Source organism: Cynocephalus volans, chromosome 8 (assembly GCF_027409185.1).
Source record: "Cynocephalus volans isolate mCynVol1 chromosome 8, mCynVol1.pri, whole genome shotgun sequence".
Classification (NCBI taxonomy): Eukaryota; Metazoa; Chordata; class Mammalia; order Dermoptera; family Cynocephalidae; genus Cynocephalus; species Cynocephalus volans.
The window spans coordinates 128,776,346-128,791,151 of NC_084467.1; the positions used below are offsets into that span (position 1 = coordinate 128,776,346).

Genomic DNA, 14,806 nt, shown 5'->3' on the forward strand with positions numbered 1-14,806 from the left:
TAATTTATTGTCTTTAGTCTATAATTAAAATGATAATACATCCTACTTCATTGTTAGGGATCCTATGTGAAAATAATATTGAGAAAAAATAGTACAATTATTGTTTTAACCATCTTTGTAATTATATCTAAGTCGGTTGTGAACTTATTCATGTTTCACGTTTCAGAGTTTTTGTTTTAGTAAAGTAATGTATTCAAACAGCATTGTCGTTAAGATTGTGGGTTCTGTGCTCAGACTACCTGACTTCAAATCTAAGCTCTACCATCCACTTTCTGTGTAACCTCTTACAAGTTGCTTGACCTCTTTACAATTCCATTTCCTCATCTTGAAGTAGGATAATAACTAATTCATAGGCATTTCGTGAGAATGAAATGAAGTAATCCAAATATAGCTCTTAGTTCTTAATTAATTTCAGTTGTTTTTGTTGTTATCCCTTAAGAGCTATGACACATAGTAGATATGAGAAAGAATTGTCTTCTCTGATTTCAAGGGAAATTGTCTTCCATCTCCAACTCTGATGTAGCGATTAGTTCATTCTCCAAGTGGAACATAAGGGATGGGGCAGGCTTCTCCCTCCTGAGTGACAGTCTCAGATGGCCTGGTCTGGCAGTTGCCAACTCTATATAGAAACTGCAGTGGTCACCTCTAATATGGACCTGTGTGGCACAGTATAAACACGAATGTTTTTGGAAATGTAAACATGTCATTTTGGATAGATCTCACATTTGAATTCAGAATTCTGTGCTGCCTTGGGCCATGTGGTACTTTTGAACTATCTGGTCAGAGAGAGAGTGACCCATTTTCTCCAGCCTCTGTTCCTGAACTGCTTTGAGGCATTCTTGCAGTTTTAGTTGTTGTAGTTCTTTTTCTTTCTTTCTTTTTTTTTTTAATAGAATTATTACTAGTTTCTGCTCTGGAAGGTTTGTGGGGAAGAAAAATCTTCAAAATTAAAAATATAAAAAACCATAAATCTGTCTGTGAGCTTTTTTCTTAAACAAGGCTTTTTTTTTTTTTTTTTAACATCTGTATGTGCCAGCTATTATTCTAGGTATTTCCATACATATAATTGTATGTTAATGTGGTTGACTTTGTAGTGATTACTGCTATCAGGGGTAGCTTTACTTTTCTTCAACTAAATATTTAATAACTATGGGTGAAAAAGGCAGTGAGAAACTCTGAGGAAGTAAAAAGATGAGAAGAAAATGTACTATTTTCCTTTTCATCCCCCACATGCGACCTGGCTCTTTTCCTAGTGTGAACACAGACTCCCAGTTTCCAGGAATATGAATGAGAACAGCCATAGCTTTTATTTTTTTCCACTTTTTCCTATACTTCAGTCCAAGTTAATGTGTGTGAATGTACAAGATATTCATGACAACCTTTGGCAATGTTGAGAATTATGTAGATATTTGCTTCTTATGGTGGCAGCAATTTATTTGCGTATAAATATTACAGTTTATTGGTATAAACTTCTGACCAAATAAGTTTGGGATTATAACATTTAACAGAATCTGGCTTTTTTTGGTGGGAAAATAGAGGCAAAAACTACAGCTCAATCTAATAATGATCCCTCCTCCTAACTCTTCAGTTTTCTTCAAGAAATGAAATAAAACTGAATCTGATGATATGAAACTTTTTCATACAAGTATGATGTTATTGACCCAACGCCTCTGTGCCTTGACTTTATTTTTGGTAGTGAGAGGAGATTTAGAGTGATCGTTGTGATTGTTTGTCTCAGGTTCCCTTGTGATTCTCAGCAAGATTTGGTTAGATGACCAGTTGAGATTAGCCACAAGCAAGACCTCAGAGCCCATAACACTGGGTACTGAGCAAGACACAGTAATTAGTGACCATGTACACTAACTATATGGCAGCAAATTGCTCCCTTTAAAGCAAACTCTTCCTCAAGCCTGGTAGATAGCTGTAAAATTAAAGCCAGAAATATTTATTGCTTATTTATTTATTACTTATATGTATCATGCTAGGTTCTAAGAACAAAATGGTGAAGAAGACAAACATAATCTCTGCTTCTATGGAGCTTACACTATTGTGGGGAAGAGAAACATCAAACCCAAAATTATATAAATAATTAATTACATTGTGGTAAACGCCACAAATAAATTTTAAAAAATATATATGTAGTGTGTTGTATAAATATATATATATATCATATATATACACTATATACCATAATTATATATATGTATAATGTATAATACATATAACATGTATATTTGTCTATATATATGTATAATATGTATAATGTAATAATTATATATATATATAAAATTATGGTATATAGGCTGAGACTAATAGCACAGCCCAATCTGATCTTGGGTGAGGACAGGGGGTGATCGATCAGGAAAGGCTTTCCTGAGGAAGTGCCCACTGGGAAGATAATGTATAATATGTCTGTGGGCTGTTACCATGATGATTCTGATGCACCCAAATGTTGCCTTCCATGAAGGAAAGCAGCATTAAAAATACTCGTCATGGTCATTCGATGTTTATTCAGTAAGTCAAAGTGCAGAGCTCTGGAGGTATTCAGACAGAGATTCTTTTTTGTTTGTTTGTTTTAACATCTACTTGCAGGGTGCAGTGTGTTGTTTCAGTACATGCATGTACTGCGTAGTGATTCACTGAGGGTAGATAGCTTGGTTTTGTACCTGTCAGTCCACCACTTCCCCTCCCCCCACCTTCCCTCCCTCCTGGCCTCTGGTAACGATCATTCTACTCTCTACTTCTATGAGAACCACTTTTTTTTTTTCTTTTTAGATTCCACATATGAGTGAGGTGATGCAGTATTCGTCTTTCTGTCAGGCAGAGCTTAAGTATTTTTCCCTATCGACATGTCTCGGCATCCTAGAAAGGAACAGAATGGTACAGTTGGGAGAAAAAATGGAAACTTAGGAAGAGGAACTCAGTTTTGAATATTTCTGGAAAATAAGCCCTCTTTCTTACAGTTTCTGGTTGCTCTATTCTCCTCCTGTTCTCAGGCTCCTTGTCTCCCCATTGAAGAATACTTGCCACAGAGGGACCTTTCACATCTCTGACTTAGAATATCTTATGATTAGAATTTTTTTATGTTGTCTGTGATGTGCATTCAGTTCCTTTCTTCACAAATCTTGACTGAATGCACATGATGTTCCAGGCTCTGTTCTAGGCACTGGCGATATAGCAGGAGATCCAAGAGATGAGGTCTATATACTGAGTATGTAGAAACTCACTGGGTGAGCCAGTGGTAGTGCTACAAAAGAGAATAAGGCAGGGTAAGATGATAGAGTGTAACAAGAGTGCTAATTTAGATAGGACAGGCAGAGAAGATCCCTCTGATGAGGTGATATTTTAGCAGAGACGTGACTGATATATCGATTTGAAAAGGAAGCCTACTAATCTCAAGGTGGCTTTGTATCTATTTGGAAATGGCCTTTTTGAGTTGGTTGGTAAGCTGCTTCTCCTGATTGCCTAGAGGGAGCTTAAAGAGACAAAGAAAGGAAAGGGAAACTCAAGGTGATATTGTTAATTCATGGCTAATTTATGATGTGTAGCAGAGTAGGAAGCTCTTCTGCCACATGTCTTCTTATGCATGCTTGCTCTTCTTTTGAACATTATGCCTACATTTTAGAGGAACAGAATAATTCTGGGTTCAGTGCAGAAAATAGTATATGCCTATAAACTATCATGCCATTCTCTTCATGGGGTACTCCAACTTACTTTTCATGTAGATTTTTAACTTATGAATTTAGAGTATAAAATTATGAGTCTAATGAAGAAAAATTAATTTAACTTTTCATTTTAATTGAAGCAACATTTAAAAATTAAATGAAGTTAAGGAATGTGTAGGCAATTACTGAATTTAATGTTTGAAAAAATTTTAAATGGGTTTTCAATGAACTGTTTTCCTTTGACTTACAGGTACTGCTACTGATTGACATTCAAGTATCCTACATCAACACCAACCATGAAGACTTCATTGGCTTCGCAAAGTACGTGAAACACTCGATTGTCACGTGCATTCCTCCTGCTGGTCTGTCTAGAACACACTTTGTCAATTTCTACTTCAATTCCACCTCCTTTTGAGAATACAGTCTGTGTCAAAATTAACTCTGAGGTGATCTGTTTAGGAGGTCTGAACTCCATGGCTGCGGGGCAGGGATATTTACTGTTCTCTCAGTAAAGTAGTTGGCTCTGTTCTGTTGCATATGAAGTCAGATGAGTCTTACATCCTCATTTTTGGAGGATGATCTGCAGTTTGTACTTGAACTCCCATAGATAAGCAGTAACAGATGCACATTTAAAATTTGTTTGAGAACAGTGTCTCATATTAATTTGAAATATCAAGTGCAATTCACAGGATACAAGCTATTTCAACTTATCTTAATCAGAACATAGAGGTCTTTTTTAAAAAACTGTCTTTTTTGAACTTAGATGTCATCACTGGGATGAACATTCTCTTTTCTGTAAAGCATATGTACTTTATATATGCTTGTCTGTATATTGCAGTTCTTCACAGATATTGTCATGTAGACATCATGGTTAGTTAGTCATGGGTGACTATTAATCATGTGATATTTTTAAGTCCCTGAATTCACTATTTTTTTCCTGCCCATTAGTGAAACCAGTCTTTGTTTGATTTGAAGAATCTTGATTCCAATAACTCTAAAATATATTTATGGCACGTAAATGGTTCCAACTTCAAGTATATAAAATATAGCCTACTTTACATAAAATATAAAATCAAAGAGCCTGTGTACTTTTACTAGAACTGGTTATTCAAGAATAGAGTATTCAAGAATAGGGACAAATAAAAAATAAGCACAATGAAATGTCAAACCAATTTATTTTATTACATCCTGACTTAGAAGAAACAGATATGTAGACCATGTGACCTAAACTAAACAGTGGCCTGAGGAATTTATAGGCATGTTTTGAGGTGAAAGGCCTAGTTATCCAACACAAAATTGTCTCATTCTAAACTTGGCTGTAGTTGTGATGGCCTAACAATGGTGTAAATATATTTTGCATGCAGTAGCTATTACTATTGAGTGGTAGATTAGTTTTTCTCAACTGTTTTCTGTCTGTGACAAACTTGTTAGAACACAGTGATAAATATGTTCCCTTGTCTAATTGTCTTTTCAGCCCCACTGCCCACTCCAGCTTTTAGATGGGTATTTGCTACACAGGCAGTTCACACAGACCTGCCCCATAGCTCTCACCATTTGCACTGCACATTCCCCAGACTCTAATATGCCTCCTTGTTCCTAGGTCTGGTAGGGGCATCTGAGAATTTTTTCCAGATTTCCCCCAGTCAGTGAACTCCAGGTGGCCTGTGCTAAGCTCTACTCTACTTTCTACGGGGTAAATGTAAAGAAGAATAAAAAGATTGTTTTTGCCTTTGAAGAACTTGCCTAATAATTGAGAAGTATAGAGAGACACATGCAAAAATTTAAACTGACAGATCCTTCATTTGCTTCACTTGCTTCTTTGAGGAGTTTAAAAGACAAACAAGTCCTTGAGTCATTTGAAATAACAGAACTGCTGCCTTTAATGTTGATTTTTATGGATTACAAATGCCAGTTGGGTTTTTACAAAAATGTAGCAGATGTAGACGTAAACTTGACACAATAACTTAAAAGTGAAAAGGATGTTACAACATTGCCTCACGGTATCCTAATTCGAGGGCGAAATGTAGAAAAAGCCAAAAGTAGTTTGGAAAGATTCAAGTTTTGAACATATTATATCACCATGCTTCAATTTAAAATTTTACCCCCATGCTCTTCTTGAAACATTTTCTTTTTCCTGGATTATCTTTTTTTTTTTTTTTTAAAGGGAGATGGACTAGAGTTTATTTTTTTCCTCAGTAAATTTTAATATTTTCTACATCAGAAGCTGTAAGACTACAGTATTATATTGATTTCTAGGTTTTGAAAGACATGTAAGTTTTCAATTTAGTACTTTCAGTTTTTTGATGTAGTCTCTTTGTAATTCAGCTGACTGCCCCTATTTTTCCAGCAGCAAGGTAGGCTATAAACCTTTATGGTGTTTGGGAGAAAAAAGCAGCATTGTCAAACTGCTCTAGGAACCCGTGAAACTTTTCACATTTCCCATCTAATTTAAACTGCACACCTAAACCTTCTTTTAAAGGACTGGTCTGGGAGTCAGCAGTCTGGGTTATTTTTCCACGATTTGCCACTGATGAGCTTTGGGTTTTGGCAAGGCTCTCAGCCTTTCTGTATCTCAGTTTACTGACCTATGAAATGGAATAATAAATAACACTGTCTTGTATACCTTTCAGGATTGTCAGAAAATCACATTAATGAAGTTATGTGGAAATGCTTTAGAAAATTGTGCTGTAGTCTGTAAAAAATGAGAGTTTCTTTCTCTCTTTCTTTTTTTCCACACAGACACACATACATGCACAAGAATTTGATTACTAGAATGCACCATTTCACTTTGTAATGAAATTCATAGTGACTTAAGTATGATTGCCACTGGAATATTTTTCAGTTACTAGTATCATCTGCAAATGTGACATTTTGCACTGAGGCTCAGAGGTAAATGTTCTTTCCATTGTGTGCTGAGTCGGAGTACATTTCAGTGGGACATGGGATAATTATGAGATGAAGAAATGTTCATTTCAAAATCACTTTGGGGGTTGTGGTATTTTTTGTGCTTTTAGAAATTAAAAAAATATGGTTGTAGCTATAAATTTTAGACTTGGCAGGAATGCTGTTTCCATCAAGGAAGAAAAGTCAAGCCATATTTGAAGACAATTATGTAAGTATTTTTAAGTTCCAAAGATAGAAAATGAAGGTCTGGGGTTGAGGAAAACAAGCATTTGTTTCATGAGATTTTTAGAGAGTTGCCAAAATAGAGGGGACCGTCTCTCAGATTTATAGGATGGTAAGTGCTTAGTATTTTACACATGTAATTTTTTTTTCAACCTGTATGATGTCTTGCTCTAATTTCTTTTTTGAAGAAAAAAATTGCTCAAATTAGCTTAGTGGAATATTTAGTTTCAAAGTAGCGTTCAGGACATCTTAAAATTCTTATTTCTGTTGTAGAATTTATCTGCCATGTTGAATATGTGGAACTTTCCCCCCATCTCAGTTATTTGTTTAAAAAAGACTGTAAAATACTTACCATGTGCAATGTGTCCAAGTAAGCACTGCTGTAGGCTTGCTTTGGAATTTCCTGACTCCTAAAAGCTTGATCTTTTAACTACACTATAGGTTCTGAACCAGAAAGTTTAGTATTTCAGAAGAAAATGTTAACTTTCCTCATGACTTAAGGGTTTTAATTTGTCATTCTTCTCTGTTGAAATAAAGACTTTCTAAATTATATATACTTTTTACATAATATAACTAGTTTTTGCTATTTAAGAAAATAAGAACTGGTCCAATTGCTCTTTCATTCACTTTCCCTCATTCTCAGCAATCCTGCTGTTTGAGCAGAAGGGCAGGCTTGTTAGCTGAAAGCCTTGGGAAGTGAAATTTCAAATTCTTATGCTCTTTTCACTTGTTCCATGATACAGTTTGTCTCTGTGTCACTTAAGATTTATGTAGTCCAGTGGTTTAAGAGAAAGATGGGCTCCATATATGGACTGTAAAAGTAAAAATAATATCTCTATACCACGAGCAGCAGACCAAGGTCTGTTTGTTTTTCAGTCTGCTGAGTAGGTCTCAACACCTGTTTTCTCACAGTTGAAATGATACAGTGTGCAGATTTCAGTTCTTGTTATATGAGCACCATGAAAATTCTATGGGTTGTAACATTCAATTTATCTCTTTCCTGATCCTCTGGAATGCCTCCGTTGCCATTTTAGTAAAGGCAGTGTATTTGAACCTTGCCACCAAATTCCAGACCCCTCTTGGTCTTTTCATTTACATTCTTCCTTTATTTTTCCTTAATACATTATTATATTCTATTGTAATAGTGTTTCTAGCTCCTATTCTTACATGAGAATGTTCTATTCCTTGTGGAATGAAAACTTAGGTGTTAGAGTATAAAACAATCCTTCTTTTGATTCATATGCAAATTTAGGAATTAAATGCTTGGTTGCTTACTGGGATTGTTATCAGGTAGAAATACAGGGTTGAGTAACTTGAAAGGACATCATTAATATCACCTATTCAAATAAGTTATAAATTCCAGTGTTCCAAGCACCGTTGTAAAAATAAATGGAATTCCACTTTTCTTTCATTTTCATATCTGTTATTTTGAACTTCATCTTCATCCTTAAAATGAATTTTAGGAGATGAGCGAGACTTCTATTGTAGGCCCCCAAGTTCTATAGGATTTTCTTGCTTAATATTTAGCCTTAGACTTCACTAAATATCCTGCAGAGGGGATTTACATCATTTCTTCTCCCTCTGGCTTCAGTCTGATTGGTTGGAACCAAGCCTACATGTGATAAGTTGTACCCTTGGGACTCTCAGGAAATGTTCATAACCTTTCTTGGGGTAATTTTAAGGAACATTCTAAAAGAATTTTTGCTCCTCAGCCATGTTGCACAATAGAGCTTTCTGAGATGGTGGAACTATTTTATAATCTTTGCTGTTCAATACAGGAGTACTAGCTATATGTGGCTATTGAGCAGTTGAAATGTGGCTAGTAAAATGGAAGAAATGAATTTTTTATTTAAATCATTGAAGTGTTAATTTAATTACCACATCTGGCTACCAGCCACTATACTGAACAGCACAGCTCTGCAGTGTGGTGAATCCAGCTAATCACTTTGGGTCCTTCATTAGCAGTCCCTACTTTTCTGATGGCTTGGTGGTGACCTACAGTGGTAGCTTTAGAAGAGAAAAAGAAAGTAGATCTCTCAGCTGCTGCTAAACAAGCCCTAGGGCTCAGGTATTTTACAGTCAATTCTTTAAATGCCCTACCACTAAAGCATATAGGAGGGACCTTTCCCTTCCACTGCCTCACTCCTTAGTCTGTAAGTTGCTGTTTTTCTAGTGTTTTCTCCATCACTGTTACTACTGAAGTTTCTTCTAATTCTGAGTCTCCTATACAAAAGAAGCATAGCGGCAAAGTAGAGGCCCACCCTGACATTTGCCATGGAATCTGCGTCTCTAAGGGACTCTCCATTTCCTTGATGCATCTAGTGGACAGTTCTGAGTCTTTCATCTGACATCATTAACCTCTCCTTATTGAAGAGATCTGTTCCTTTGCTGTGATAACCCTCCACTCTTCTGGTTTTCCTTTCTCTACTCTATCACTCCTCCTCAGTCTTCTTCAGGAGCTCATGTCATCCTCTCTGATCATGGCTAAATACTTAAACGCTGTTTTTGTTTGTTTGTTTAAGTATCCTTCTTTTCTTACTGCATTATCCCTGACCACTACAGTAGTTTGAGCTATGAACCTTATCGGATGACTTTAAATCTAGATCTCCGTTCTGGAACTTTTCCCTGGACTGTGTACCATATTCACCTGCATGCTGGACATCTCTACTTGTATATCCTAGGCAACTCTCAACCCAATAGTCCCAAATCAAACTCATTGTCTTAGTCTGTTTTGTGCTACTATAACAAAATACCTGAGAGTGGGTAATTTATAAAGAACAGAGATTTATTTCTTGCAGTTTGGGAGGCTGGGAAGTCCATGAGCACCTGTCAAGGACCTTTGCACTGTGTCATCCCATAGCAGAAGGTGGAAGGGCAAGAAAACGCATGTGAGAAAAAGACAGGAGAGGGGGCTGAACTTCTCCTTTTATCAAGAACCCACTCTCACGATAACTCACCCACTCCCATGATAGCTAACTCACTCCTGCAATAACAGCATTAATTCAGTGATGACGGAAGAGCCCTTATGGCCTAATCACCTCTTAAAGGTGCCACCTCTCAACACTGTTGCTTTGGGGATTAAATTTCCAGCACATGAACTTTGGGAGACACATTCAAACCACAGCTCTCATCATCTGCTGTTATAATTTAATTTACACCTCCTCCAGTGTTCCCACTCCCTATGGATGGCGTCTCCCAGTTGTTCAAACCAGAAATCTGGATGTCATTCTTTACTCCTTGTCCCCCTCATCTTTGTCTTACTCCATCATTACCAGGCCCATTTCATTCTATTCCCATAATATGTTTTGAGTTTGTCTATTGCTTTTTGTCATCGTTGGCACTGCTAAAGTTAATCCTGCCTTAATTGGGTTAGAAAACTTGAGTCTTCCTGCTCCTGTCATGCTCCTTCTCATTCCTTCTGGGATTCCCTATTACTTTTTCAGAATAAAGTCTAAACTCATTAATATGATTCCAAGGCCTTGTATCATCTGTCTCCTGCTTGCTTCTTCAGACTACTCTATTGTCACTATTTCCTCTCTACCCCACTTCCTAACTCTATGCTTCGGCCAATCTGGCCACTTTTGGATTCCTAAATGTACCACACTCTTGCCTCAGGACATGCCTATGATATGCTTCTTCAAATTATTTAAATTTCCTATTGCAGTCAAGCATCATTAGTCTAGTTATAAATAACTCTGGCATCAAAATAGAATTCCATAAATATTTCTTAAGAAACTACCATAAACCCTATGCTAGGTAATGTCAGTGGTGGGATAAATACCAAAGCTAACGTGATACACTGTTGGCCATCAAGGAGCAGACATTGTTGGAGGGGAGTTAGAGATCTGACTATAAACCAATCCTGTTTATATAGTACAGGCACAGAGCAAAGGTTGGGGAGTTTGTGGAAAGGAGAGATAACTGGAGGTTTGTTAGAAGGCATAATTCAGAAATGGTACTTGATTGGGCTTTGTAGGCTGGGCAGGACTCCAACAGACACAGGAAGGGGGTCCAGGCTGCTTCCTGTCTTCCCTACTCCAGATTCAATGCTGCCCATTTCAGGGAGGTAATTTTTACTACAACACTGCTTTGATCATGCCATTTTACTGGCCCAGAAACATTGAGTATTTTCTGCTTCCTCCAGTGCAACAGCCAAATTCTTCATAATTGGCCCCAACATATTATTGTACTAGATGGTTTTTCAAGTCATCCACAAACCTGAGTTATGATTACATAATTCTACCATAAATAGTCTTATTCTCCAGAACTTTCCTACATGCCTTGTCTTTCTACCTCCTTGCTTTGCTAATACCCATCTACTCTCGTGAAAAGTACTTGGCTGTCTTCCTCTATTAAACTTACCCCTCTCTCAAGTTTTTTGTAAAAATCTCAGATCACATCAGACCCAAATGATATTTTTTGTCTCTGAATATTGAGAGCAATTACTATGTATAAAATTTATTTGATAAATGGTCACACACCCCTTTGGCACACTCTTCTGTTATTTGGATCTTTTGCTATGTATGTACGTAGAAAAGAATAGAAGGTGATATACAGAAATATATTTGAGCTAAGAGGTAACATTATGGGTTCTTTTTCTTTGAATGTCTTCTAATATACTCTTATTTTCACAAAAAATATACTTCTTGTTGTATACTTTTACAATCATTATGTCTCAGAGTATAAAAATAATAAACCTAACTTGATTGTATGTTTTAATGTTCTGGCAAAGCCTTCCACAACGACTTGCATGTAGTAGGACTTATATGATTAACAACGCACGCACGCACACATACACACACAAGAAGATAATTATATTCCACATGTGAAACAGAAGCACTTTTTTTTTTTGCTTTCTCTTATATCCTCACATATTTATTCTTATAGATTCTTATTCTTTATTTGTTATTTGTGCTTTATATATGTATCCCATCACCTGTATTAGATAAATTGAAGGCTTCTCATTACAAGGACCATACCTTATTTATGTTTATATTTTATGCAGAGTTGGTTCCCTAAAATTTTTGACTTTTGTCAAATAAAAGCATACAGAGGTATGTTTTATAATAATGAAGACATAATCAGTTAAGTACCTATATCCAAGAATATGTCCGAAGGCTCATATTAACTTGCAAGTCTTTACATGTTTTCTCATGAACACATTCTTAAATAAGTACTTTGAAGTACTTTCAGTTCAGTTATAGCATACAGAAGATTTATGATAAAGCATGCTTTCTATCTAGTCACTTTATTTTTTATTATGTTATTTATGAAGAGACTTCAAGTACCCAGATACTTCATTAACAACAGCATGTTTGGAAGTAAGGGGCCAATAGCTGCAAAAATATTATTCTTTAGGTGGAAAGTAAAGGTAAATTAGTGTTTGTTCTAACTCTGATATTTGAGATTGGCTTATAAAATAAATCTGTTTTTCCTCCTGCATATTCTTACAAGTGGTAGATACTAGATAAGCATTGTTTTGAAGATGGAGACCCTATCAGTGGAAATTCTCTTTATCTAGTTTAGCTAATAAGCTTCTGAGCATAACTTTGCACCTCAAGGAATCCTAGATCTAAAAGGAACCTCAGAAACAGCTAGTCCAGTTCCCACCTCTTCTCTCTTTCTCTGTTTTTGTCTGTCTGTCTGTCTCTCTTATAACTCACCCACATGCACACACATACACACACACACATGCATGCACGCACACACACGCTTTACAGCTGAGAAACTGAGTTCCATTTAGGTTAAAGTCTGTGCTTCCAGCTGAGAAACTGAGGTCTATTTAGGTTACAGTCTTTGCCTAAGGTAGCCCAGGAGTTATCAGTAGTCCCTGTGCCTTTTACTTTATATTCAGTTTTTTTTTTCCTTATGTAATTTTAAGGGTACCAGTACATAATTTTAGGGTGCCCAGTAATTTGTCTAAAGTAAACACCTGTGGGTCTATCATAGTTTTGAAGTTATTGACACTAGTCATTGCTTTATTTAGAAAAATTTCCCTTAAAGAAAACCCTAATACACAATCATGGTGCTTGGAAGAGATAACCATGAGCCATAAAAGAAGGCATGATCACGTTACAATAATAGTTTTCCCATTTAATCCCCAAAGAGAGAAAAGCCTGGAGGGCCCCAGAAAGGTGACATTTAGTGGAGAAAGAAAGTACAGAAGAGATCCAAAGCCCTAAGGCCCATGCTTGAGACACTCCGTGTGCCAGGCCGTGGTGGGTAGCCAGAGGGCAGCGAGGGCCCATAGGATCCTGTCACAGACAGACACGAACGTCACCTCTTTTACAACCTCGCCTATAAAAACCTGAATACTGTAGATTTAGGTTTTTCAGATAAATGGTTGACTAAGAGATTAAGGAATTAAGGATTTAACTAAAAACTGGGAAAATTACAACAAAAAACGAAGGAAGAAGCTGAAATTAGTAAATTAGAAACTGAAAAACAGGAATATACACAAAATGTCCTTAGCAACCAAGTACAGTGTGGCATTTGAACTCCCAACCCTCACCCACCCTCAGTTAAACATAGTGTGTGGTTTTTCATGAGTTTGAGTGGACAGAAGCAGCTTAAATACATCAGGGGAGATGATAAAAGTCTGCTATTTTGAAGAAGTTTCTAAGTGTGGTGTTGATTTCTAACTTTCTACAGAACCATAACATCCCCTCACTTTAAACAGTTGACTGACGGTTTTCACCTATCTTTTCTCTATTTTAGACTATTCTATTGATCCCCATAACAGCTTCTATAAACTATTAAACAACCCATTAGAGGGTTGAGTATTGCTAGTCTTCCAATAATAATGAAAATGAGTTGTGATTTCTTATATCAATAGGTGTTTACTCATGGATCCACCAAAAGGAAACCTTCATCCTTTTGAGGGATAGAGTAATATAGTACTAAAATGTGGGTTCTGGGATTAAATTGTCAGAGTCAGATCTGGCTTTTAACCTTCCATGCTCATGTATAAACTGGGGGTTATAATGGCATTGGCCTCACTGGACTTTTCATTCAACAGATATTTGTTGAAGCCAGTGGTGTGGCAGGTCCTTTATAGGCCCTGGTGATATATCAGTGAACAAAACAGGCACAAATCCCTTCTCAAAAGAAGCTTACATTCTTATGAATTTCTTTAGCATGCTTCCCTTTGCTTTTCTCAGGGCTCAGCAGAGGAGCAGTCAGGTTCACAAGAAAACCACAATTGGAAATCAAGTAGAAAAACACAGTAAATAAATAAACTATAATATGTTGGAAGGTGAAAAATACCATAGAAGAAAATAGAGCAGGGTAAAGGGGATGAGAGACCTAGAGCGATGCAGTTTTAACTAGGGTGGTCAGGTTAGGCCTCACTGAAAAGATAAACTTGAGCAAAGACTTGAATGAGATGCCAGAAGCCATGCAGACATATGTGGGAAGCATATTCTAGGCAGCTAGGTAGCATAAAGGCTCCAAGGTGGAAGTGTGCTGGGTGGGTTAGAAAAAGAGCAGAGGCTGTGTGGCTAGAACTCTCCAGTGAACCAAGTGCAGGGTAGGAGGAGAGAGTCAAAGAGGAAGAGGGTGGGGTTAGTTGAGTAGGGTCTTATGGACTCTTGTAAGAACTTTGGTTTTTACTTTTGAGTGAAATGGTGTTGATGGCAGTAAAGGATTTTGAGCAGGAAGTGACACGATTATCTTTTAAAAGGATCCCTCTGGCTTCTGTATTGAAAGTAGACTTTAGGGGGTCAAGTGTGGAAGCAGAGACCAGAAGTAAATGATTGCAGTAATCCAGGTGAGAGAGGATGGTGGCTTGGACCAAGGTGGTAGCAGTGGAAGTGGTAATAAGATGGTTGAATTTTGAATACATCGTGAAAAGATAAAATCAGCAGCATTTGCTGATGATTGGATATGGAATGTGAGGGAAAGAGGAGTCAAAAGATTTTGGCTTAAGAACTTGTCAGTGTTGTATGGAATTGCCACTAATTAATTAGGGAAAGACGATATGGGTAGAGCAGGTTTTAGGGAGGATATCAGAACAT

At 36.8% G+C, this 14,806-nt stretch overlaps 1 protein-coding gene across 1 annotated transcript in view; it reads left to right on the forward strand.

The window, feature by feature from the left end:
- Positions 1 to 14,806, forward strand: part of DNM3 (dynamin 3) — a 483,214-nt gene that overhangs the window by 177,273 nt on the left and 291,135 nt on the right. The window contains exon 14 of the mRNA XM_063105911.1: positions 3,916 to 3,986. Within this exon, the coding sequence (XP_062961981.1) occupies positions 3,916 to 3,986 (71 nt within the window). The remainder of the gene's footprint in view (positions 1 to 3,915; positions 3,987 to 14,806) is intronic.